Source organism: Coturnix japonica, chromosome 7, assembly GCF_054131305.1.
Source record: "Coturnix japonica strain WE chromosome 7, WE-NBRP24, whole genome shotgun sequence".
NCBI lineage: Eukaryota > Metazoa > Chordata > Aves > Galliformes > Phasianidae > Coturnix > Coturnix japonica.
This window is the reverse complement of record NC_140669.1, coordinates 25,404,020-25,427,664: the sequence shown is the minus strand read 5'-3', so window position 1 is coordinate 25,427,664 and position 23,645 is coordinate 25,404,020. Positions and strand designations below refer to the sequence as shown.

At 44.7% G+C, this 23,645-nt stretch overlaps 2 protein-coding genes and 1 long non-coding RNA gene across 7 annotated transcripts in view; 1 reads left to right on the top strand and 2 right to left on the bottom strand.

The window, feature by feature from the left end:
* BARD1 (BRCA1 associated RING domain 1) overlaps window positions 1-8,950 on the bottom strand; it is a 38,337-nt gene extending 29,387 nt beyond the window's left edge. Inside the window, exons 1-3 of the mRNA XM_015867992.3 lie at window positions 8,769-8,950; window positions 8,603-8,659; window positions 4,947-5,092 (exon numbers count right to left, since the gene is read on the bottom strand). Of these exons, the coding sequence (XP_015723478.2) occupies window positions 4,947-5,092; window positions 8,603-8,659; window positions 8,769-8,911 (346 nt within the window). The 5' untranslated portion in view covers window positions 8,912-8,950. The remainder of the gene's footprint in view (window positions 1-4,946; window positions 5,093-8,602; window positions 8,660-8,768) is intronic.
* On the top strand, window positions 8,282-18,735 carry LOC107316480 (uncharacterized). Of its 4 annotated transcripts, none has more exons than XR_014948094.1 (5): window positions 8,282-8,345; window positions 11,664-11,850; window positions 12,301-12,435; window positions 13,109-13,207; window positions 15,295-18,735. It is a non-coding gene; the product is annotated as an uncharacterized LOC107316480 (long non-coding RNA). The 4 variants fall into 4 exon arrangements; XR_014948096.1 differs by lacking the exon at window positions 8,282-8,345 and adding an exon at window positions 9,064-10,407; XR_014948095.1 differs by lacking the exon at window positions 15,295-18,735 and having other exon boundaries at window positions 13,109-14,627.
* A 320-nt stretch (window positions 18,736-19,055) lies between these two features.
* Window positions 19,056-23,645, bottom strand: part of ABCA12 (ATP binding cassette subfamily A member 12) — a 97,312-nt gene continuing 92,722 nt past the window's right edge. For both annotated transcript variants that reach the window (XM_085552763.1, XM_032445977.2), the window contains exons 50-54: window positions 22,617-22,720; window positions 22,263-22,355; window positions 21,711-21,816; window positions 21,074-21,211; window positions 19,056-19,822 (exon numbers count right to left, since the gene is read on the bottom strand). In XM_085552763.1, the coding sequence (XP_085408889.1) occupies window positions 19,703-19,822; window positions 21,074-21,211; window positions 21,711-21,816; window positions 22,263-22,355; window positions 22,617-22,720 (561 nt within the window). In that variant the 3' untranslated portion in view covers window positions 19,056-19,702. The remainder of the gene's footprint in view (window positions 19,823-21,073; window positions 21,212-21,710; window positions 21,817-22,262; window positions 22,356-22,616; window positions 22,721-23,645) is intronic.

The following is a 23,645-nucleotide window of genomic DNA, read 5'->3' as shown; positions in this document are numbered from 1 at the left end:
AGAACTGCAGCTATTTGGTTCTCCTTTAGGGTTGGGTTTCTTACAAACAGAATAGAAGGATTGAAATTGAGGCTCAAATCTCATAACAAGCTTGCCTTCAGGAAGATGTAGTACCCAATTTCATTCTGACAATAACATCTTAAGAAAAAGAACTTGATTGCGAAACAGATGCAAAATATAAGAGTTACTATTTATTTGTCTTGCCTTCATTGTTTACACAACAGGAAGATTCCCTTCTAAAATGTTTACCTTGCTAGAACTACCAGCCATCCCCAAGTAAAGAGCAAGAATGGAATCAGCCAGCAAAAATAATTTGTCCAACAATTTTGTGATGGCCACAATTCTTTTTGATGTGTACAGCACAGGAAGACTTTAAAGTCCAAGTGACAAATGCAATCAAAAGCACTGTCCTTCAGAAGCAGGATCTAAAGCAGTGTAACACAATTAAGTATTTACTTTATAAGCTCTCTATATACCACGTCTGGCAGCAAGAAAGCTTGTGAAAAATTCACAAGTTTTTAAACACATCTGGTCATTACTGGTTGCTCACCAGGGACTTAGTAGTCAGGTTACTGAGCACCTGCTGAAAATACACTAAAAAAACCCTTTCCTATGATTATTTTTCCTCACATGGGACTACTTCACATGTCAGATAGCATGTTTTTGAATAGAGGAGGTATTCATGGAAGGAGATCAAAGGGCCAGGCAGACTGTGAAGACTCCTTTCACACACCCAGAGGCCAGCCATGCAAACTCAGGGAAGCTCCTGCAGCTCCTCTTGGGTGGTGGGTGCCCTCTGGCCACTCGGCTCCATTTTTCAGAATGTTCTGTAGCTATCATCAGCTTTACTTGCACAGTTCTGCATAACAACTGCTAAGAAATGCCGTGCTCAAATTCTGCTTCCCTCTCTTCTGTTTCTGAAGTTCACAAGGCAGGGAGTATAAATAAGAGGGATAAATGGCAGATCTATCCTCCCTGAAAATCTGTTCCTTTAATGGACTCAAAGCTGGACAGAGAGAGAAAAGACACTGCTTAGAAGCTGAAAGGAAGTTGTTGCAGTTTACTATGTAAATGTTCTTTTATATAAAGAGGGAATTATCTGGTAGCTTAGTGCATTCAGTCAAACTACCTTCAGAGAAAATTGCTTATAGAAAAATCGATCCAAAGGAATTCTTTCCTGTCTTGAAGGTGGAAGCCAACTCACAGAGCCTGCATCTCAAAAGGAATGGAAAAATGACTGCGAATGATTGAGATGTAATCGTCTTATTAATAAATAGCATTTTTTTTTATTTTTTAGTTTTAAGAGATTCATTGAGACAAGGTAAATCAGCAAAGCATTACTTATCAATTCTAGATTTTAAATATTTATATTAACATAAAGATTATCCACAACAGCAGCGTTAGAAAGAGCCTACATTAAAAGTAATATTTACTCTCCGTTGCTTATATACTAAATACTGTATCAACATACACAAGCTTATCTGAATACTTTCTAAATTAGGCTCTTTGCACAGAATAAACACAAGTTTCTTAATGCTGACACTTAATAGAATTCAATTCTTGAGTGTTAAAAAAAGGACTTGGAGTAGACAAAAATAATGGTGGATATAACTGGAGTGCCATGGTTCCAAGTTATGCTGTAGTGCAGTAACAGACTAGAGCAGGGGGAAAAAAAAGAAGCAATTAGAAAATGTAGTTTAGCTATCATTAATCTGCATCAAAGGAATATAATGATGCACATTGTGTGCCTTTCAAATTATTCTCTATTATGGGTTTCAGAACAGAAGTTGAGAAATCTCTTTGACAAACTAGTCCCTTATTAAAAATCAAAGGGAAGTGCTTTGGTACCATCTGTGCAACATTAGAGCCTTCACTGAAGAATGATTATTTTGCAAGTTAAGTATTCAGCACAGGAGAAAAAGGGAGAAATTCCAGCTATTCAAAAACTCAGTTTTAGCTATTAAGAAAAATGTCATAGCATACATGAAATGCAATACAATCTGTTACAGCAGTTCATCCCCCCCTCCACATCGGAAAAACAAGAAACTGAACTGTAATGCTATGAAGACTAATCAGAAGTTAAATTCTCCTACTGTCCACCACTATCAAGACAGGCTCGTGAAAATCTGACTAATACCCACAAAGTTTTAGCACTATGTGAGAAAGAGAAGGGCTGGGGGATGAAATGCTTTGTGAAGCAGATTACATTATAAAGAATAAGGTTAAAATCACCTACAAGTGACAGCTGAGATCATTTATGATGATATTTTCAAAGAATATCACACAAACATCTGTAGTATTTAGAAACACCTTGCATAATTCTAAGGGATAGTAGACAAGAAAGTGAAAATAATCCAAGAACTAACAGCTTGTTTACTCTTAATTTAAAGGTGATGGGGACATTTCTACCCTAAGAAAGTCAGAAGTAGAATTAGGCGGCTTAATACTCATCATTGGCTTAAAGAGAAACAGCCATACCCTCAGGAGAAAGATGCTATAAAGTTTGGAGATGTCCTCAAAACGTGAAAGTGATAAGCCACAGAGTAATTCCACTTGGAGGCTTTAATCAAACACATCCTTAGCTCTGTAAAATAAAGCAATCTCAATACTTTACTGTCCAGATTAAAAATAAAGCTGCTGATTTGTAACTTGTTCTGATAAATAACCCACAGATTGAAAGATTACTTTTTTATCTGATGTTGATGCAACTGACTACACACATTTTTGCCAAGGTTCCATTGAAGTTATTTTTCATGTGAAGTAGGAAACAGAAGACAGACCAATTCTGGCAGCCATGTTCTCACCTGTACAACCACCAGCAAAAGCCCAGAAACACTTGTTCATTCCAAGGAAGCCATTTTTCTTCTTTTTAAGCTACTCCAAGCATCTCAGTGGCTTTTGCTAAACTGGCCCCTATAGAGCTTATCAACCCATCAACCACAATTCCCAAGATGTCTTGGAGTTGGCAGCATTAAAGATTGTTGGCAAAAGAACTGAAGAGTGAGGTGCAAATACCCCATCTGTGGAAACAACCAGCCAGATTCCCACTGTCCTTGTAAAGATACAGCAATGGGCAGTGAAAAGGATGCAACATCTCTAATGAATTCATTTTGAGACCCAGCTTTTGCTACCTATAGCTTGCATTTTCTATCCACGTTCTATTTGCCAGTCCTCCCTGGTCACATCCCTCATATTATTCTGTACTATCATCTGTTGTGCTTCCCTTTAAATTAAAAGGGAAGGATAATCTGTTTTGTGCAGTCGTCCCTGAATTATTTGCTACTGTTTCTTAGAACAAACACAGCTGTGCAGAAAGCTGTCCTTTATCCCAATGGAGTAGCAGGCAAGATTCCTCCTCCTGCGCTCCATGCAACTTCAAGGCTTTGACTTTAACCTTTTCAGATATTCAAAAACTGGCGTATGAAACAATTCCCACTGTAACTGCTTTTTCTTCTGCTTCTTTTCCTTTCCTCCATAGGAATATGACTGCTGACCTCACAGAAGGAGTAGAAAATATTGCTGACGGAGCAGAAGTGGCCATGTAAGAACACGATAGCAACTTCTAAATAAGAAGAGCCCACCTTTCCAAACTAGTTCCTAACTTCAGCTTCAAACAGAACACTCTTGTAAACATTCACCTAGTGTCCGCTTTAGAGTCCAAGCACAACGAATGATAAAAGAGTGTCATTTTTTCTGTGGCCAAGCCACACCACACAAACCTCATTTTAGAAGGGCTACAGCATTACACGTAGTATCCAATTTCTAGCACAGTGAAAGTACACAGAGATCTGTAAGTCACTCCGTCTGTAAGTCCTGCAGAACATTCAAGCAGTATCAATAATTGTAGACAGCTGCATATTGAACAGTGTGCTTACAGCAACACAAATGCCTCCTCTCAGAGATTCTCCTCCAACCAGGTTTTAACAGGCCTTCACCTCGCAAGATGTTTCCTTGAGATCTCACATAAGCCGTCAGCTAGAATTCTCTATGCTCCAGATTTTTTAATGTATAGAAAACATATTCCTTTGCAGTTGGACAACAGGCTTCCAGTCCCACACCATCAACTTATTTTGATCCCAATAAGGAGCTACCGCATTAATGAACATGAAGGTGAATAGAGACATTGATAAAGGATCCTTTGTTTAGACGAACGTATTAAGAAGCAACAATGAAGCAAGAATTCCTTTTTCTGTGTTTGACAACTAAATGAATGTTTTCTAAAACCTAGTGTTACATAATAGGCTCCTCTCCAGGCTTCAGAAGAGTCACACATTCACCTACACTCATCTCATTTTTCCCTACTTTGGCAATCGGTCTGAAATTTGATAGACATTAATTTCCAGTGTACAGCTCCTGCAATCTTGTACAACCAACAAGGACAAAATTCCATTGCAGCAGAATAGCTCACTGTTAGGGACCAGAATAAAATAAATGCATTAAAACTTGCCCCCTTCTCTCTCTAGGCAGAGAGCAGAGTTTTCTGTGTGTAAAAACCCCAAACTGAAAATTACTGGGATACCATGTAAATCACTGAGGGACATGATGATACGTCTTTATCCTTTAATGGACCCTCCTAAGGAAGTGTGTACTGTGGGATATTACACATTTGTTTTCCTTTAGGAGCACAAGATACAACATCTTGTGCCCCTGGTGTGCTCAACTAACTGCCACAAGACTTGGGAATATATCCTACTTTCATCTAATTTTGAAAGACAGATTCTAATGAATTATGGATAACCCGCTCATGCAGATTTCTTCGTAAAACAGATTTGAAGAACAAGCAATCCATACAGACAGCTCTCCTCACATCAAGTTTTCCAAACATGGTTTGTAACAGCTTTTCAGAATCTTAAACAGAGCTGCACTGCTCATTGTCTATAAAGTACACAGGATGAAACACTGCGGTCTGGATTCAGTGGCTGTCAGAGGGCCGGACTGGCTCTTACCTGAGGTGCCTGCACCCAGGAGATGCCGCAGTTTGCTGCAGAGCTGGACCATGTCATCCAGTTGACGGTTTACCTGCACGTCTTGCACCCAGGCTGGCACATGACACACTGGGCACCCTTTGCCAATGTAGTCGTCCACGCAAGATCTGAAAGTCAAAAGTAAAAATCTATTACCCAGTGTAAGTTATCTGTTGTACTTGCACGTAGCCTTTTCAGAGCCAAAAGCTCACAGAGAATCTTTTCCCTTAACACTGACAAACTACTATTGTGAAGCAAATGCAAGCTAGTCACAAGCACAGGAGAGGACATATTTATCATGGCAAGATGACAAGCCATAATTAAGCAAGCTAAGCCTTGCCAGGATGCTGTCATGGCTATCACGTGATTCCTACAGCCACAATTTGATCCAAATTTTCAAGGTGTGCTGAAGTTCCGTCGCTGTTTGTCTCTAGATAACAACGAAGAGATAACATGGAGGAAAAACCAGTTCGTTAAATAAAGGTCATTTAACATTTGTAGCTTCTTAGTAATACCATATATACCAATACTTATTGTGATACAAGCTTTAAATCTTTCATTCATTAGTCCAATGAGAGAACCTTATGACTTTTGCTACTGCCATCAGTTGGTTGTAAACAATCATATGGAACACATTCTCCAAGGAGGCTGTGGATGCCCCATCCCTGCAGGCATTCAAGGCCAGGCTGGATGTGGCTCTGGGCAGCCTGGTCTGGTGGGTGGCAACCCTGCACGTAGTAGGGGGTTGGAGCTGGATGAGCATTGCAGTCCTTTTCAACACAGGCCATTCTGTGATTCTATGATATGGCCCAAAACTAGTAGAGTAGCAGCTAACAGTACCAGAAGCATAACAACTACCAATTTCATTATGAGAACTATTTGCAGAACTGCACTGGCATCTTTCCCTTAAACATCACTCAAGTATCCATGCCTTCAGATAATATCAAGACAGGAATGTAGAAGCTGCTGCTAGGTGTTTGTGTTTTGCACTAATCGGTCTTCTCATAGCACAAAGATACTCAGCATTGAGGCCCTGTATGAGGCCACTGGAATGGCTGCCCAGGGAGGTGGTGGAGTCGCCATCACTGGCAGTGTTCAAGAAGTGCCTGGATAGGGAGCTAAGAGATATGGTTTAGTGGTGTTCTGTAGGTATGGTAAAGGGAAGACAGTTGGACTAGATGTGATTCTATGATTCTGTGATCTGTTGTACCTATTTGGTACCATGTTTTTAAATTATTGTTATCAAAACATTTGAAATATCATCTTGAATTCCGATTACAATTAAGCCAGCGTTGTGATTTGCAAGTGTGTGTGATTACTTGGGATGCAGCATGGATTCAGGGCGAGTGTGGAGTATAACTATTACTATTGTCGGACTGTCTATTTTTACGTTTTGTATGAATTTATGAGTGGGGACAATGAACCCATAGAGGGATGTCCGTTCCATTCAGGGAATGAGCGTCAACCCATTTAATGTGATATTGTGTTCTGCTTGCAAAGAGCTGTAAGGGATGTGGGTCAATCAGTGCTGGTTATGTGGCAAGATGTTTATAACCAAGCAATACGGATTGCTAAGAGAAAGTTATACAATATTGAGGGTGTTTATGGAAACTAATGAACTGTGTTGTTTGATTTGTTGATTTTGAAGGGAATGGGTCAAATTGTTTTGACTGTATAAGCGTAGTTGCTAATGGTATATGGAAGTATAATTGAGAGGATGTGGAAGTGTAACGGAGGGTACAAATAGTGGAATAGCGTACAAAGGAAAAAGGGTTAAAGAGAAAGTGAGTTTATCTGTGCTGGCATGAAAGCAACCCCTCCGCACTGTTCCCTTGCAAGCAGAACTCTCAGAATGGGAGAGAGAACCAAGGTCAGAGACTGCTGCTGTAAACAGCAAAGGGAGAGGAGCTGAGTGAGAAGGAATTGCCTCCGATTGCAAAGCTGAACCATGAGAACTTGGGCAGTTTACCCTAGCAGATACACTGACAAAACTGCAACTGGGGAAGCAGGAGTAGTTCATTTTCTGATGGATACAGGCACTTCTTACTACCTATTGATGGTTTTGTAACAGAAGTAGAAGCTACTGCCCAACAAGAAAAGGTTCACTTTGGGGATTAATTAAATATGAGATAAGAAAACAAGCAGGAATACAGAAATTCTTGTACATGTCAGGTTACTCTGGCAAGAAATGTAATAAAACAAGCTAAGAGTCAAACAATATTGACTGATTAAAAGTTTTAAGTCTGGCTTTAACACAAACTGGGAAAAACAATGTTGTACCCCTAGGAGTCACAGCAATCTCAATTAAGACACATTTAGGGGTGTGGGCATTGGGGCCAAAAATGAAGCCCTAAGTAGAAGTTAAAAGCAAGAGCTCACCCAGTCAGGACAAAGCAGTGCCCTTCGAGGATATGTGACTGTAGAAGGATAAAAAATAGATAATGTTTTGGAGTTTGAATTCCTAATTGAATGGGAACCCAAGTACAAAACTCCAATTTACCCAAATTTTTGGATAGCGAGTGCTTTAGTTTGGTACAAGACTTGAGGGCAAGTAATAGAATCGTTGAACGGATACACTCAGTGGTGGCAAGTCCATGCACTTTATTAACCAAGGTGGAGTTTACCTTCTGGGTTTGAAGGATGTCTCTTCCGCCTGGTTTGGCCAAAGGAAGCCTAAAGTTATTTGCCTTTGGATAGGAAAGCCCTAATATGGGGAGAAGAGACTCAGTGAACCTGGACAGCGTTACCCAGGGTTGTGAGAACACCAATGATTTTTGAGAACTGGTCAGAGAACTCATAAGACTGAGACCTGGGTTCCTCCATCCTAAGGTGGAACTTTACTGCAGCACTTGGATGCCACAGCAACAAAAAGACTGTGTCCAACAGACTGAGAGTTTGCTGAGTTTCTTGGTTTACAGAAAGCACAAATAACTCAGTAGCAAGTGATATATTTGGGATCTGAGATTACAGCTGGACTTTGAACCTTAAGACAATGAGCCTTCATCCCACAACCACCCCCACGACTCACTATGCACGCACAAGGGGGGAGGGACTGCGTGCTAATAGTCTCAGGAATGTAATGAATATGTATCCAAATTCCTGCCAGCTATTGATAACATATTAGTTCAGCCTGTATCTGTAGCACTGTATGGGAAATTGGTAATCACAGCCTGAACCACTGATTAATCAGCTGAGGCAAGTGTTAAGTCAGCTGTGGGAGCACAGGTGAGAGTAATTCAGCTGTGTTCCTGGAAGGGCTGTAGCTTGACTCCACCTCCTCTAGACCTCATTTAAGGGCTGACCACCACTGAGGCAGCATCTCTTGGAGATTGCTTGTCAGTGAAGTCCACCCCAGCTTCCTCAGCAAAGGCATCACCACTGGTGAGTTCCTCTCTTGCTTATACCTTCTGTACATTTGTTACCATCCTTGTTAACATCCGTATAGTTACCCCCTATACAACAATCTAAAAGCAATAGGACACGAGGGGATGGCTTTAAACTAGAAGAGCAGGAATTAGATGTTAGGATAAACTCAGAAAACAGTAGGGCTGGGCGGGAGCTCACTATGCAGGTCCCTCCAGAGCAGGCCGCACAAGGCCCAGCGCGGAGAGGCCTGTGCCACCATTAGAGCTACTTACAGGCAGAAGACGTGCTCGCAGCCCCCCAGGGACACGGGCTCCCGCAACACACCAGCACTGCGGGCACAGGAAGGAAACAAAGCGTTAGGGGGAACGCGGCGGCCCCGAGGGAAGAAATAAGGGGAGGGGTAGGGGGGGTGGGGGGGATGAGAAGAGGCGCCATTACCAGCGAGAGCAGCTCAGCGCCCTCTCCAGCCCCTCCAGCGCGGCTCGGGTGTGTGCCCAGCACCGCGCCATGGGGGCGGTGGAGCCGGGCTGTCCGCCGGGCTCCGGCCTGTTTCCCGAGCGGCCCCGCAGCACCTCACGCATCGCTGCCGACACTCCGAATTACCCGCTCGGTTACACTGCGCAGCCGCCAAGCGGGGAGCCCGCCTTGAGGCCGGGGCGGAGCGTCATGGCGGCCTGTCGGTCTGTGGTAACGCCCCACCTCACAGCGGGATGCTGTGAGGGGAATGCGCCGCCTCCCTGCACGCTGTAATTACTGGAGCACATAAAGCGGCTCCAGAGGGAATTTATCACTTTCAAGCAGAAATAGTCCCGGCTAAATAAAAGATACCGCTTCTGCCACTGCAGCTCTACATTATGGGCTTTACTGACATTTCGCGTCGAGATGCTACGCTGGTGAGCGAGCGGCGCTGCCATAAATCTCGGTGCTAATGGGATGTTGTGTGAGGGAACTTCATCAGCAAAGCGATGCGGATTGAGCAGGTTTGGCTGGTGGAAGCTGTGGGAAACAAGGATAAACTCGATAAATCCACTCGTGTTGAACACGGTTGTGCTGAGACATCGTGTGAGCATTTACAACTAAGCTTAACTAAGGCAAAGTATTGCCCTGGGCAGCCAGCCTCCAACTAATACTTGTTCGAGAAAGATGTAAAAGTCACCAGTGATTCATTCGTCCTAGTTTTATAAAGGTTAAGGAGTGGGCGCTCTTGGAAATCTAAGAAACATCTTCCACTGCAGTGAATTACTGTAAGCAATTGGACGGTCAGGAGCAAGAAAAAACGATGCAGAAAACAGGAGGGGGGTGAGAAATATATTGCTAAATTTGGTTTATGCGGTATTTAAAGCATGAGGAAAGCCATTTCAGGCATTGTAAGGCTCCCATGCTTGAGAAGGAATTTGCTGCATGACAGGAAGCTTGTGGAGTGGTTTCAGCATTGGTGTGATGTCGTGTGGTAGCAAAATTACCCTGACCCTCCTCAGTAAGTGGACCACTGCTATGTGACTCATTGCATGGTGGCGAGTCAAAACAGAAGATTGAAAGAGCGTTCCAGGAGAAGCAGCTTTGCACTGTGAATTCCCTCTTCCTTCAGATGTCTGAATCAAAGCCTTCGCAGGCTGAGCTCAGCTCACTTGCCAGGCCGCCCTTGGGGTGGTTGTTGGAAGCTGGAAGCCCCATGAGCTTGATTCTAGACCTCCTGTGTGGCAGCGTGGACTTGAAAGACATTGAGCTGTGGAAATCACTTGGTACAGCAACTGGTTAGGGCTGTCAGAGGAGCGAGTGTTAACAGTTGGAATACTGAGGGATTTGATCCCCAGAAGGAAATAGCAATAATAATTAAAAAAATAAAACACCACAAAGTCTATTAGGCTTTCAGACTAAGCAGCACAGTCAGCATTGCATTACACAGCGTTAAATTATTCGTCGAGGCTCAACAGCAGGAACATCTGCTGGTGTTAGACATGGCATTTTTAATTAAAGGCAGCAGCCGCCTGTGGTTCATCGGTTCTGCTCTCGCCATGTGAATTGCTAAACCCAGAGCTGGCTGGAGCAGGTGCTGTGGAGCTGGTGCTGCAGAAGGGTGAGTCACAAAGTCCCCATGGTGATGGGCTATTTGCGCGTGGGTCCGTTGGCTCCATCCCCACCTCGGTCAAAACTGCAAGGGATTTTGTGATATTGAGACTTACCCACCTGGTTTTTCCTCTCCTCACCCTCTGTAGGGTAAGAAAGCAGGAGTTTCAAATGGAAAGCAAAGTAAGTGGGAGGGAGAAACCCCCTCCCCTAGGAGTTCTATTCCCAAAGGCATTGAGGTTTGAGAAGGGAACACACTGCACTCCATCAGCCACACACCCAGACCCCTGGGCTGCAAAAAGTACCATCAGACTGGTTAGGGAGGGTAGAGACATGCTACACATTGCCTAAAGCCCCTGTCAGGATGGGCACATCTAACAAATCAAGAAATAGCTGTAGGTGGAGCAAAAAACCATGCCTTCCTGCCTTCGTGCACCCACCAAAACTGAAATGCCGTCCCACAGCCTGGCTCAGTGCTAAACAGCCTCCTCTGAAGGGATCCAGCATTTCAGTTACATGTGACTTGGCATCTGATCCCAAAAGGCAAGGTCCTAATTTGTCACAGGTTGGAGCAGAGGTCCAGGGCAGGCACCAACAGCCACATGGTGGTTGTGCAGAGTTGGTGTCCCATCCTGTTGGTGTGCAGGGGGCCGGGATTTCCCTCAACGAGTCCCACAGATGGTGTTTGTTTGCTCAGCCACGATGAGAAAGGAAAATATTTGGTGCAATCTGCTAGCAGGCAGAGTCAGACATATGGTTGGCGCGCTGCAAGCCTGGGTGCTCGGGAAAAGGCAGAGCTCTGCAGCACCTTTCAGATGCTGGATTACCTTTGAGCAGGATGAAAGTGCAGGGAAACCTTTGAAGAAGTTGGCTGCAGATTTCCTAATGTGCCGGGGCTGCTGTACTGTGACCCCTCTTATTACTAGGCCCACTCTAATTAGTCCTGTTACACTATCATGATTATATTAGTGTTATTATAAATAGCCCAATTATAATTAACACAAGCCTCAGCCCTGGCTTAATGCTTGGTGAAGTTCTCCCTGGCTGGATGCCCATTCATCAGGCACACACAAAACATGGGTTAAAAATGACAGAGGCAATTAATGGTGATGGACACGGGGGAGCCGAGGTGTGGGTGCAGCATCACCTTCCTTCTCTTTACATCTGATTGATGACGATCTTTTCAAACATATCCTTGCAGCATGAAGCCTGCTGGAAATGTTTGGGCCACCCCAAAACATAACATTCCTTTTCTTTCCCTTTTAGTTGAAGTAAAAATATCCAGATGTCCATTTCCCAAATACCAGCAGCACCTGATTCCTGCTTGGGACTAACCCAACATCGGGTACCACTGTGCTGAAGGATAACGGGGCCGTGAGCTGCCAGCTGTCATCAGACCCTGCACACCCATCCCACCCCATGAGAAAGCACCGTGGGCACCACTCATGCCACCGTAAGCCTTGTTCTCTTGAGGAGATGTGCTGTATCCCTTTTGTTTTTTCCCCAAGTACAGAGAGCACAGAAGCGTTTCCTTTCTGTGAGGGCACCTTTGTCAGGATTTAATTCCCTTTTCCCCTGCACATCTTCTTTTGAAGACGTACAGCCGAGCATCCCTTTGAAGCTCTCACTTTTAAATTCGCCTTTTGGCTGCTGTCTGCTCTGCGACATCGATCAGGGCTTGGTTTCATCAAGATGAGACATTGCTGGGGCTGTGGGCACTGGGCATGTTTGGACGGAAATGTGCCGTGGCTTTTTAACACAAACCCTTTCCTCTCCTTGAAGACTTTTTTTGGAGGCTGAAAGTTGCTTCCAAGCTTCAGGGTGGGAACTTGACGACAGGGGCAAAGCTCCATCCCTGTAATCCTGGCTGTCCCAGGCTCAAAACACCTTTCTTTTCCCCCAGGCACCACGTTCATGGGTGACTGAAAGTCCCGTATTGTGCCCAGCCTGAACCATGGGAAAGCTCTGGGTTCAAAGCTTCCCTGGGAAAACCAAGGAGCAAACGCCCCAGTGTGCATCTGTGTGCTTGCAGCCGTGGGTATGTATGTTTTAAACAGGGAAGGGTTACTTTTTTCCTTAGTAATCTCTACTAAACCCAAATTAAAACGGTAACAGCTCCCAGTGATTTATGCTGTTACAATAACTAACAGCAGCCACTTGCTGCTGAGTGGCTGATTAATGATCCCTATTTACAGCGTGTCCAGCTTTGAGCTGCAGCTTACAAAACAGTTCTCCCCCCAAAATCTTCCCTGCATGACCACAGGCTTTTGCACATCTGTAGCCCCAGGTGCACAGCCGTGCTTCTACCTGGTTTGTAAGATATTTCCTGTAACCATGCAGGACAGCATGCTCTGTAATATGGTCCAAGCTCTTACTTTAGCCAGAACTCATAAACAGCAAGGGGGGGGATGGTGGGGAGAATGAAACACAGCAGCTTCCATTCATCTGGATGAGGCCAATGAGCAGTACAGGGATATAGCAGCCCCAGGATGACACCCGTTCCTGCCATTGAACCTAACGTGAGAAGCAGTGGTGTATTGTTCTCACCAGCTGATTTCAGGCAAGGCAATTACCCTGTGTAGGATATTCACCGTGGAAAAAAAATCCCTACCATCAGGCTCTGCAGGAGCTGTGTGGGTTTGTTGTCTCACGGGTCAGGGCTGTCGCCCCATCGGCTCGTCCAGTAATTACATTTCTCTGTTCTCTGGCAGTTATGTCCTTTCGGCACCTGGGATTCCTGCCATCACTGCAATATGAGCTCTGTCTGAAATGGCATCCTCGGCCGTGCTGCCTCCACTGCCCTATGATAGGTATGTGTACATAGGCTAATGTGCATCCCCAAACCTCCCTGAATGTGTTCATTGCTGCAACCCCATGGTATTCCCCAATCCTGACACATTTTTTGCAAATCCCAGTTTATAGCCCAGCCACGAGGAGGAGGCTGCTTTTAAACCAGCAAGCCTCTGACTGACAACCAAGGGCTTTGTAACAAGCCTACCAGCTTTGCCTTTGCCATCCACCCATGCGTGGCAAAGAGCTGTTTCTGGGTAAAAAAAAAAAAAAAAAAAGAACACAGAAGTTGCTTGCTGAGTCTATAATGAGGATTCTCAAATGCCGAAGACGTGGAGAGCAGGTTAAAGGAGCACAGCCTGGCTGCCCAGGAGAGAGAGGGAATGGGTGCAGCAACTCCAGCGCATTTGCAGAGTGTTATTGCAGCACGAGGCATCGCTCTGTGAGCAAATGCTCTTTTCGCACTGCTACGCTCCCTGGGGAAGCTTTCATAATTCCTAGGGAGGCTCTGAGGGCTAATAAAGAAGTGAATAAAGAAGTCAGCCCCAGCTATCGGTCTCCTCCTCCTTCCCAGGGAGCCTCGAGCTGCCCTTGTTTGTCGGGTTGCTCAGGTGCAGCTCTGATTTCCCCAGATCCTGAAGCAGAAGCAATTCAGCAGCACAGCAGCCTGCTTTAAAGCAGTGGATGGTAACTGTTAATCTGATTAAGCTCAAGGTCTCCCATTTTGCTCATCTTACTGACCTGGAGATATTTAAAGAAACACTTGAGAAGGAGCATGTGAAGGCATGTGAAACACCTGCTTCTGGGCACCTGTCCGTATTGTGCAGGATAGCATGATTTGGTGCAATCTGACATGATTTTGCATTGAAGTGAGATCCGCAAGGTTTTAACATACGGTGTGCACAACTGACAAAGAGAAGCTTTGTGGGCTCTTTGACAGGATTTTAGAGAGGAATTACTAGGGAACAGGAAGAGGTCCTGCAGCCCATTGCAATCCAGGGCAGCCTGACTATTGACTTGGACAGCTTTGGGGCTAAAGCTCTGAGCCTGCCCTGCCAGCTCTCAGCTGGGTCTGTCTGTTTGCTGGTGTTATGCTCCAGAACAAGGGTGAAAAGGCATTTTGGATTCCCGTACTTCATGCAGAGATGCCAGAGAGAGCTGAGAAACACACAGAGGTATTCTTGTGTTTCTGGCATCTCTTAAGATTTGGATTGAAAATATGCACTCCTTTTTTTTTTAAAATCAGTTTTCTCAACAAAATGAACTCAAATGCTTCAGCCTCCAGGTTCCTGGAAGCAGGGAACATTCGGTCCATGCAAGAAGGAAACCCCTCTGCCCTGAGGACGGTGAAAATCTGTTCTCTTTCAGAATCACTTGAACCTCAATTGCTTTCCAGCTATCACCTGTTAGAGAAAATTGCTACTAAAATGCTGAAAATGTTGTCCTTGTTTTTCCTTTGCCCTGCTCCTATGGCTGGCACAGGATAGATGAGGCAATCCTTTGGGGTTAGGGTACCCAGCTCAAGTGAGGGATCTGCTGCAGCTTTCCAGCTCCCACTGCAGCCACCCAGCAAAGAGGGGCTCCCTGGGAAGCACAGGCTGGTGCCTGCTGTGGTTCATGGAGCATCTGGGCAAAAAAGCACGGCCTCCCACTGCTGGGTCCTGCTGGTTCAGGAGAAACCTCTCTGTTGGGAGCAATGTTTGCAAAGGGAGCAACTCTGCAAAGGTATTATTTTCTTCAATTAAAGAACAGCCTTCAGTAAGGTGCTAGGAAGAGGTTCTGTTTAACTACATCTTAATCTGGGTATCGCTAGACCTGCCTGCTCTGGTTCCTGGTTTCTCCATACTTTTAAATGACAAGCACTGGTTTATACTAAAGCACCACCAGTCATTGCTGCCTAGAAATCTTCAGCAGTCCTCATGGATATGGGTCACCAGGCAGACAGCAGCTCTGCGCTCAAGGTCCTCTCTGCGTAGGTCGATGAAACACCACGGGTGTAATTAAAGATGCTCTGCTAATTGGATGTGCAGCCCTGAGGGATCTGCTTTAATTGGATTTCAGTCTTCTTGGTATCGTTTTAACTTCAGTACATGGCTGTTTTGCACAGGAATAAACCACCAGGTGTGGATAAGGAGGAAGCGTGCCATCCTGCACTGCACACCCCTCCATTTTGCTCTGGCTGTGAAACCACAGCTGCACAATAAAGCCCAGGGCTGTGTGAAACCCCTCAGCTGGCAACTAGGACAGACACAGTGGAGGGGCTGGGAGTTCACCTTGACCTGCTAATGGAGGTAAAAGCCTCAATTATTACCCTGTCTTCACTTGGATTTTTTCTTGTGTGCGGTACCATAAATCCTCCTTCATGCCCTGAAGGTGCACTCCTTGCTTTCTTCCGAGTCAGAGAAGAGCTCATCTCTTTCTAAAAGATGTTTCCTTTCTATACAAGTGCTTGTTTTAGCAACAGAGCCACTGCTTGGCATTCAGGAGCCTGTGTTAAATTGGAGGCTGGGGTGGATGATCAGATTGTTGCTTTGGGCCTTAAAAGCTGGGGGAGCACCACCACTGATTTCTCTTATTTCCCTGCACAAAGCCTTCAGAATTGCTCTTCCTGGTGATGACCCATTTCCAAAAGCCTTTTAAACCAGCAGTCAGAAATGAAGTGGGAGCTGCATCCCTGGAACCCAGCACAATGGAGAGGCTTCAAGTTTTGCTCCCTGGGCTGCAAGCATCAGCCACAGCTTTTCTTCATCCTGGGCTGCATGTGGCCACTGCTCCATCCTCCCATTTTGCCACATACTGGCTTTCAGGTGCCATTGTACTCAGAGGATTGTACTCTGACACAGGACTGGTGTTCTCCTAAAAACAATACCCCTTTGGGGTGACCCAGGGCCTCCTGTGGCTCCCCCTGAGCCCCACAGATCTGGGGGGGGCTCATTTTGGATGATGTGGCCCCTAAAGAGGCCGTCCCCAGCACTGCAGGGCTGCTCATCCTCCCTCATTACCAGCACTGCGTATGCAAGCTGCGTGAGGAGCAAAGCCAACAGTAAGTTAGTGTTGGCCGTGTCCCATACTAATGTTGTTCTTACTATTTCAGTGCCATCTTCCTTATTTCCTCCCTCTCCCCGAACAACTAAATTAATTAGAGTGATTTTTTTTTATTTAAATACTGTTGTGGAATAATAATTCTGGCAAATTCGTTTCTGTCATTCCCCACTGCTCCTTTTCTCTGTTGCACTCCCCTCTAATATGCTGTAGATATTTTGTTATAGCTATGCAAGATCACAGCTGTTGTCTGCAAAAAAAGAGGGAGTAAAATCATGCTATGTGCTGTTGCCATCTAACAACCATTTTTCTTCCTCCACCAACTCACACAAACAGAAAAAAAACCCTATTCCACTATGAAGTGCAGGAGCTTACATTTTTCTCGGCTTGTAAAAACCCCCAAATCCTTACAGCCTGTTTGACAAAGCAGCAGCAGTGTAAGAAAGCTGAGGATCAGAGGACAAGCCAGGGTCCCATCCTGTGCTTTGCTGGCTCCTGGAGCGATGTTGACCTGGTTGCCTTTCATCTGACCTACAAACATGCTTGTTGTTCCAATGCCAGAGCAAAACCATCATTGTGGTTCTCATGAAAAGACAAATAAGTCCTATCAGACTCTCAATAATTACAGTAGTGATCAGTGCTGAGAGAATGGTTGTTTGATTTGGCCCCACAGGACAGTTTCCTTGGCTGCCCTTGGTGGCCACTCACTGCAAGGCAGAAGCCAAGCAAGGATCAGGCTTGAGAAGTGCCATGCTCTCACCAGCAGCGCAAAGCTGGGACAGAGATTTGAGTTGCTGTCTCTTAGTCCACATCTCCAATTACAGAATTGATTTGAATCCATCACACAATCCACACAACCAATTATGAAGGCCCTCGTTGACTCCTCGGCCCTGGATTTGTTTAGTGTTGTATTGTGTACACCTTGCGTTACTAATATTTTAAAGCATTCTTAAATGAAGCTCAGCTGAAGCCCATGCAGTTCCAATTAACACATATGAGCCATGTGATCACTCTGGCAGGGCGTTAGTGCTCCCCATTGCCTCAAACAAAGGTTAGTAGGGTGGCTGAAGTGAAATTGCATTAAACAAGTGAGATGAAAAGCTTGCTTTCCCCCTGGCTGCAGCATTCATCTCTCACTCCCGGAGAGGTGATGTGTAGCAGTACGCAGAGTGCTCCTCTGTCCCTTCTGGGGACACTGAGGTCAGTGTTTTCAGCAATCTTAAGCTCCCAGCTCTGACCAAGAGAAAGAACCAGGCTCTCTGCCTGCTTGGCTTTATTGAAAAAGTCATTTTCTGAGCGGTAGCTCTGTATTTCCATCCTGCAACCTGCACGGGGCCTCCTTGGGGAGACCAAGGGGTGATGGGAAACCCAGAGCTGGCTTTCAGAGGTAGGATGTGATTCGCTTCCATATTTCTTGTCCTGGAGCCAAGCCTGGAGCATGTCCTACCTTAGAAAAGGACAGGTTAAATCTACAAGGCTCGGAGGGGAGTTTGTAATACAGCAAAAAATGATAATTCAGCCCCTGGTGATGTTTCATACAGCCTACCTGCCAGATGCTTCATCCCCCTGAGCAGTTGTAACTACTTCTCCACAGGTTTCAATTAAATCCCCTTAAGTACCTAAACTTTTGCTTGTTTGGACCAATACCTGCAGACTTGATTGCAATAGCAGATGTTTTATTTTTACCTGCAAGTGAAACTGGAGAGCGTATATCACGGCTGTGACACGTTTCACATGAAGCAGATGTTTCTATTAATGCCAGAATTGGATGGAAATCCAAAGGATGCTTTTTGCTTTTTTTTTTTTTTTAGGGGGAGGGTAATTCTATTTTACCCAATTAAACTGCAAACTTGCTGAAGTATCCCAATGAATCACTTCCTTTCCCCCCCGTCCCCCTCTCTTTTTTTGATTAGCAGGCTCTAAAGGGACAAAAGAATAGCTTTGTATCAGTCTCCCTCAATTAAATGTAAAGTACATCTGGACAGAGCCTGAAGATCCATCTTTCACTGGCAGTTGCAAAGCCATCGACATAATAAAATAATACTCTGATTGGTATTACAAGGCTGCATTTAAATCATTGGCATTCATGCTCTGTGTCCTTTGCAGGGAGCGCAAGCCCTCCATTAGAGAAAAGCTTAATTTTATACTGTGATCTGTGTAAGATATGCAATGAAAATGAGAGGGGGAAAAAAGAGAGCTTTTTCAGAGCTGGAGACGTAATAATAGGAGGCACAATGAATGTCTGGGCAGCATTTGCAGTTACTTATAAACTGCAGGTGTCAAACGCATTCTGGAAAGAAGCTGAATTCCAAGTTTTAATTACAGCCAGCAGGTTGAGGCATAATTCAAGGCTTGATAATACCTTCAATCCATAGTAAAACTCCTCCTGCAATCAGCAAGAAGTTTACACCGAGATGAAGGAGAAAGTGTGACCTCCTCACAGTGGCTAAACTGTGAACCTTCTGCACCCCACTGTAAAATCCTGAACAGCCCTGGTACTTACAGCGCCCGCTCCTTGTGCAATTATCTCAGCAAGCCTTAGCACCACACGGGAGCTGAACTGCTAACACTCCTCTCGTGGGCAGGATGAGAAAGATGTGGCATCGCAGCTTCCATCTACGGTTTCCCTTGGCTCAAGTTTAACAAGTACAGCTGTTTCAATACTGTTCTTCTGCCCTAATGGAGATGCCATGAGCACCAGCCAAAAGGAGAAAAAGGCCACTGTGGTGGAATGGTCTTCCATGGGGTACCAAGAGCTGCCTGGGAGCTGAGGGCTTATTCTGGGTGTCATGTAGGGCTGGAATAAACCGGAATCAGTGGAAGCGCTGACCTTTAAAATAATTATATTTGTACTAACATCACCCACACATACAGAAAAGCCTTATGTCATTACCAAAGACGGCCCCCACCAACGGTATATGCAACTCAGTACACAACACCCACAGCCTCACAACACCCCCGTGAGGTGGGACAGCGCCATGAACTCTATTTGACCGGTCGGGAACCTGTCTAAGCTGAGCAACAGAAAGTTTGTTGCAGAGCAAGAAGGAGAGTGTGGGCTTTCAGAGGACGGCTACAGGGCTGCTGCTTTGTCAAGCACCCCGAGCCTCCAGCAGCTCCTCTGCTCCATCATAGCCATTTCTCATGTAAGTAAATGGCCATGGCCAGCAGGAGCAGGTGATGACAACTATGTCCTCACAGGTATAAAAGTCATCGTACAACTAGAACTGGGGAGAAAAAAAAAAGACCACGTGTGAAAAGATCAATCTGAGTTGTAACCAAATGCCAGCCTTAATTGCCTACCACATTGCTAGTAACAAAATAAGTGCATATCAAAAAAGTACTTTAAGAAGTCGTGACTTTTTATGCCTACCATCCTAGAATCAAAGAAAATAGGAAGAAATTGGAAGGACCCTGCGAGGGGTCACAAGGTCTTTTCCCCAGCTCCTGTGATGCCTTGTGGTAGTGCCCTTTCAATAGATGGAGCTTATGGTGCTGGCTTGGCTACAGGTGTCAGAGCTGTCTGATGTCACATCGGGACCAGCATCCGCGCCGTCAGGATCTGCTTGATCTTTAGCAAAGTCGATGAAAACCTGTAAGTGTAAAAGATAACATTCAGTATGCGACGTTGTAAAGAACTGACAGTGTGCATGAATAAGACAAGAGGAATGGCTGTGCATTTGGCTGAGCCTGGAGAGAGTGCTCAGGAACGGATTTGCACTGCGTTTCAGAACTGCAAATGTTGTGTTTCTTATGGCTTAATGTAAATAAACAGATGCATGCTCCTGTACTGCTGAATGGACACCTGGGAATGCAGAGGTAGATGTTCCTGCAGAACCTAATTGTCCTGCAGCTCATGTTTCAAAATGCTAGTGAGATAATACCCCCGTGTGGTAGTTCATTTTGATTACAGTGTAATACATCTATATTATTACTTTATAAACCTATCTGTCTATATATAATTGACATCTATGCAGGCGCAACTGCATGTTATATAGATAGGTATATATAATCACACATAACAGTGTGTTTGAATAGTATCTAATGAATGCATAAAATATTCTTACTGGAGCACTACAATCATATTTGCATACATAGAATCCATGCTGTCCTCTCACAAAACATGACCTGGGGCTTCCTGCTGTTTGTCAGCTGGTTTCTCTCACAACCACTGCCCCTCATTAAACAATATTGAGGACTTCCTTCCTTTCTCCCCCAAATCTGGTCAACAATTCATAGGATTACAGAGCTTGCATTTTTCCTCCTGTCTCTGGGGCAGACCTAACAGATCAGATACTGATGTTCAACAGACTGCTCTCTTCTGGATAAATCTTTATGAATCCCTTCAGCTGAGGCATTTTCCTATGAGGTTTTTATGCCAGTGGGAATGTTCTTCCAAGGGAAAATGAAAGGAACATGCCATGAAAGATAAGTTTGGAGTAACGCTCCATGAACTTACAATACAAATACAGTGCAGGAAAGAACAAAATCAAGTGTGATTTCCATGACTGTCAGGAAATCTCTGTCACCAGGATGCCTGGCATTGAGCTCTGGGGTGATCCATAATCCTGCCCTTCATCTTCATCCTTGAGACTGCTGAAATCAGCACTGACAAAGAAGAACAGATCCTTTATGCTACAGGCAGCATTCTACGTGTTTTCCCAGCGCAAGCATGGGTATCTGGAGGCAATAGTACTGATAAAGTATCCCCAGGAGGAATATGGATGGAAATCCCCTTAAAATGTAGTCTATTGTGTGCAGCAGTCCATTATGTGCAACCATCAGTCTGCTCGCTCCCCTGTTAACAGTTCAAAATGGATGGCTACACATCTTTAATTCCTTACCTCCTCTAGCGTCGTCTGACTCACTGAGAAATGCCTTATCTTGAAGGCTTCTTTGCTGGCTTCCAGGAGATCAAATATATTTGCTACCCCTCCTGCTGAGACTGGAACATGGTACTCCACCATGTTGAAATGACGATCCTGCAGGAGCAACAGTGATGGAGTAAAGTTAGAAGCCTGCTGCAAGCTGCTCTCACTGGCTGTCTGGCTGAAGATGGAAGCACAAAGGAACTGAATCGGGGGAGAATTAAGGGACAGAGGATGCGTTCCATCCTCTGGTCCCTAAAAGTGAAAAATATAATTGTTTGCAGTTGATCAGTGACCATGTAATTACTGATGGAAAGTGCATCTGCATACAGATCAGGCTTCAGTGGGGCCATTCACAGGTGCAGAGGGTCACCTAGCAGATGCCTTACAGGATCACTGCAGCTGCTTGGCTGAGGTTATTTAAGGCATCAAGGAACTTGGATAATCTAACCCTTGAGCAATGCTGCTGATAGCTGTAACAAGTGCATGTGTATGAATTTCTTACACTTTACGAGCATGGATCTGTATGTACAGCAAGTTACAAGATGTCTATCTTGCAAGATACTCCTGGTTAATGTGGGAGGACTCCCTTGAATGCAGTTGTCCTGCTTACCTTCAGGCACGTATTTGGGAAGTGTGACTTCATGAACTCTGTCAGTGCCTCTGTGCTAACTGTGTTGCCATTTAAGTGCATCTTCACAGTGAATCCTCTTCCAAACCTAGGAGATAAGGAAAATCATAATTAACACAGTAAGAAAGAGAAACAGATAAAGAGAATCCCTCGAGAATGCTGCACAGCCTCTTCAGGGAAATCTAATGCAGGCAGAGTGCAGCTTGAATGGGGTCAGGGTTGTTAACCTGGAGTGAATCTCAATAAGGAACAGGGCTGTTGTGATAACTAATAAAATCGAAGCTCGACCCTAACATGCACTTTACATTTTCAGCAGTGAATTACTTTGAGAAACACATCTCTTGGAAGAAAGGCTGTGAGAGAGCAAAAAGCGTATTAGTTAAATGAATTTCAGTGGTGCAGTAAGGAACATAAAACAGAAAATTGCTTATTTTGATGCCCTGTTAACAAAGGTCTCATGTCCTCAGCCCTTAAAGCTGTGTTAGTAACTCCAAATGCCAATCAGTAGGAGTGGAGTGAGTACATTTTACAGACCTGCTCTTGATATGCTGCAGAGAGCCAATGCACTGAAAACTCCCATTCACCATAATTGCCAGCCTGGTGCAGAGGGCTTCACATTCTTCCATGCTGAAAAACCAACAGAAAAACTCTAATAAGTCATGGAGAAGGCATACATAAAGCAATCATTTTGGCGATCAGAAAACAATACTGCATCTTCCTTAGAATATGGTGGGTCTATGTGGGCACCCCCATCCAACCCTAACCCCACATAGCTGTCACAGCTCAGTGCCCTGAAATTCTCTCAGGGGCAGCAAGGATTTTGAAGGATGGACCTCTTCGTATTTTTTGAAGACCCTGAAACTGGAGAGAAAGCCAAACCAGCCCTACCTGTGAGATGTGAGTATCACGGAGCATTTGTTCTGCACTTCCTCACTGATGATTTTCCAAAGGTGCCGTTTAGCATTTGGATCCATTCCGGAGCTCGGTTCATCCTATGTGGGAAGACAAGACTGCAGTGGGAACTCCCAGCCTCCACTGGATTCCTTATAAGAGCCAAGTGGCTCTGATAACACCACCTAAGATCAACCCTGCACTGCTTTTTATATCATGGTGCTTTACATTTCCACAAACACCAATAGTCTCAAACAAGAAGCAACCAACAAGCATTTGATTCCCAGGTGAATCTGCACTCTGTTCCTCTCATATCCTCATAAAGCAAGTGTTCAATTTCTCCATTTATAGAGAAAATGAGCCAGAGATGAAAGACAATATATTGCCTTCTACTTTATGCATTGCTGATAACATTGTTAGTCGGTTTCAGATTGCCAGATTGTTGTTGTTAAGGGTATTGTACTATATGAGGCAGAAACAAACAGCTTGGGTTCATGCAGCAGCCAGTACAGAGAAAACTTCTCCACCTTCTCTTTTTATTAAGATTTTGCATGTCACAAAAGTTATCAAAGGGCTGGTGTGGTCACTTCTGGCCACAGAACAGCTGGGCTGGATACAAGTTGGAGCAAGGAAAGCTTATTATGTTCACTAAGCATCCTATTTAACACTGCTCTTAGAGCACTGAGCATATTTAGAAACACTGAATAGAATCACAGAATCTTTGAATTGGAAGGGAGCTTTAAAGGTCATCCAGTCCAACTCCCCTGCAATCAATAGGGACACCCACAACTCCATCAGATGCTCAGAGCCCCGTGCAGCCTGACCTTGGGTGTCTCCAGGGATGGGGCACCCACCACCTCTCTGGGAAACCTGTGCCAGTGCTTCATCACTCTCACAGTAAAAGACTTTTTCCTTATACCCAACCTAAATCTCCCCTCTTTAAGTTTGAAACCATTTCCCCTTTTCCTATCAAAGCAGACCCTGCTAGCGTCTGTCTCCTTCTTTCCTGTAGCCCCCCTTTAGACA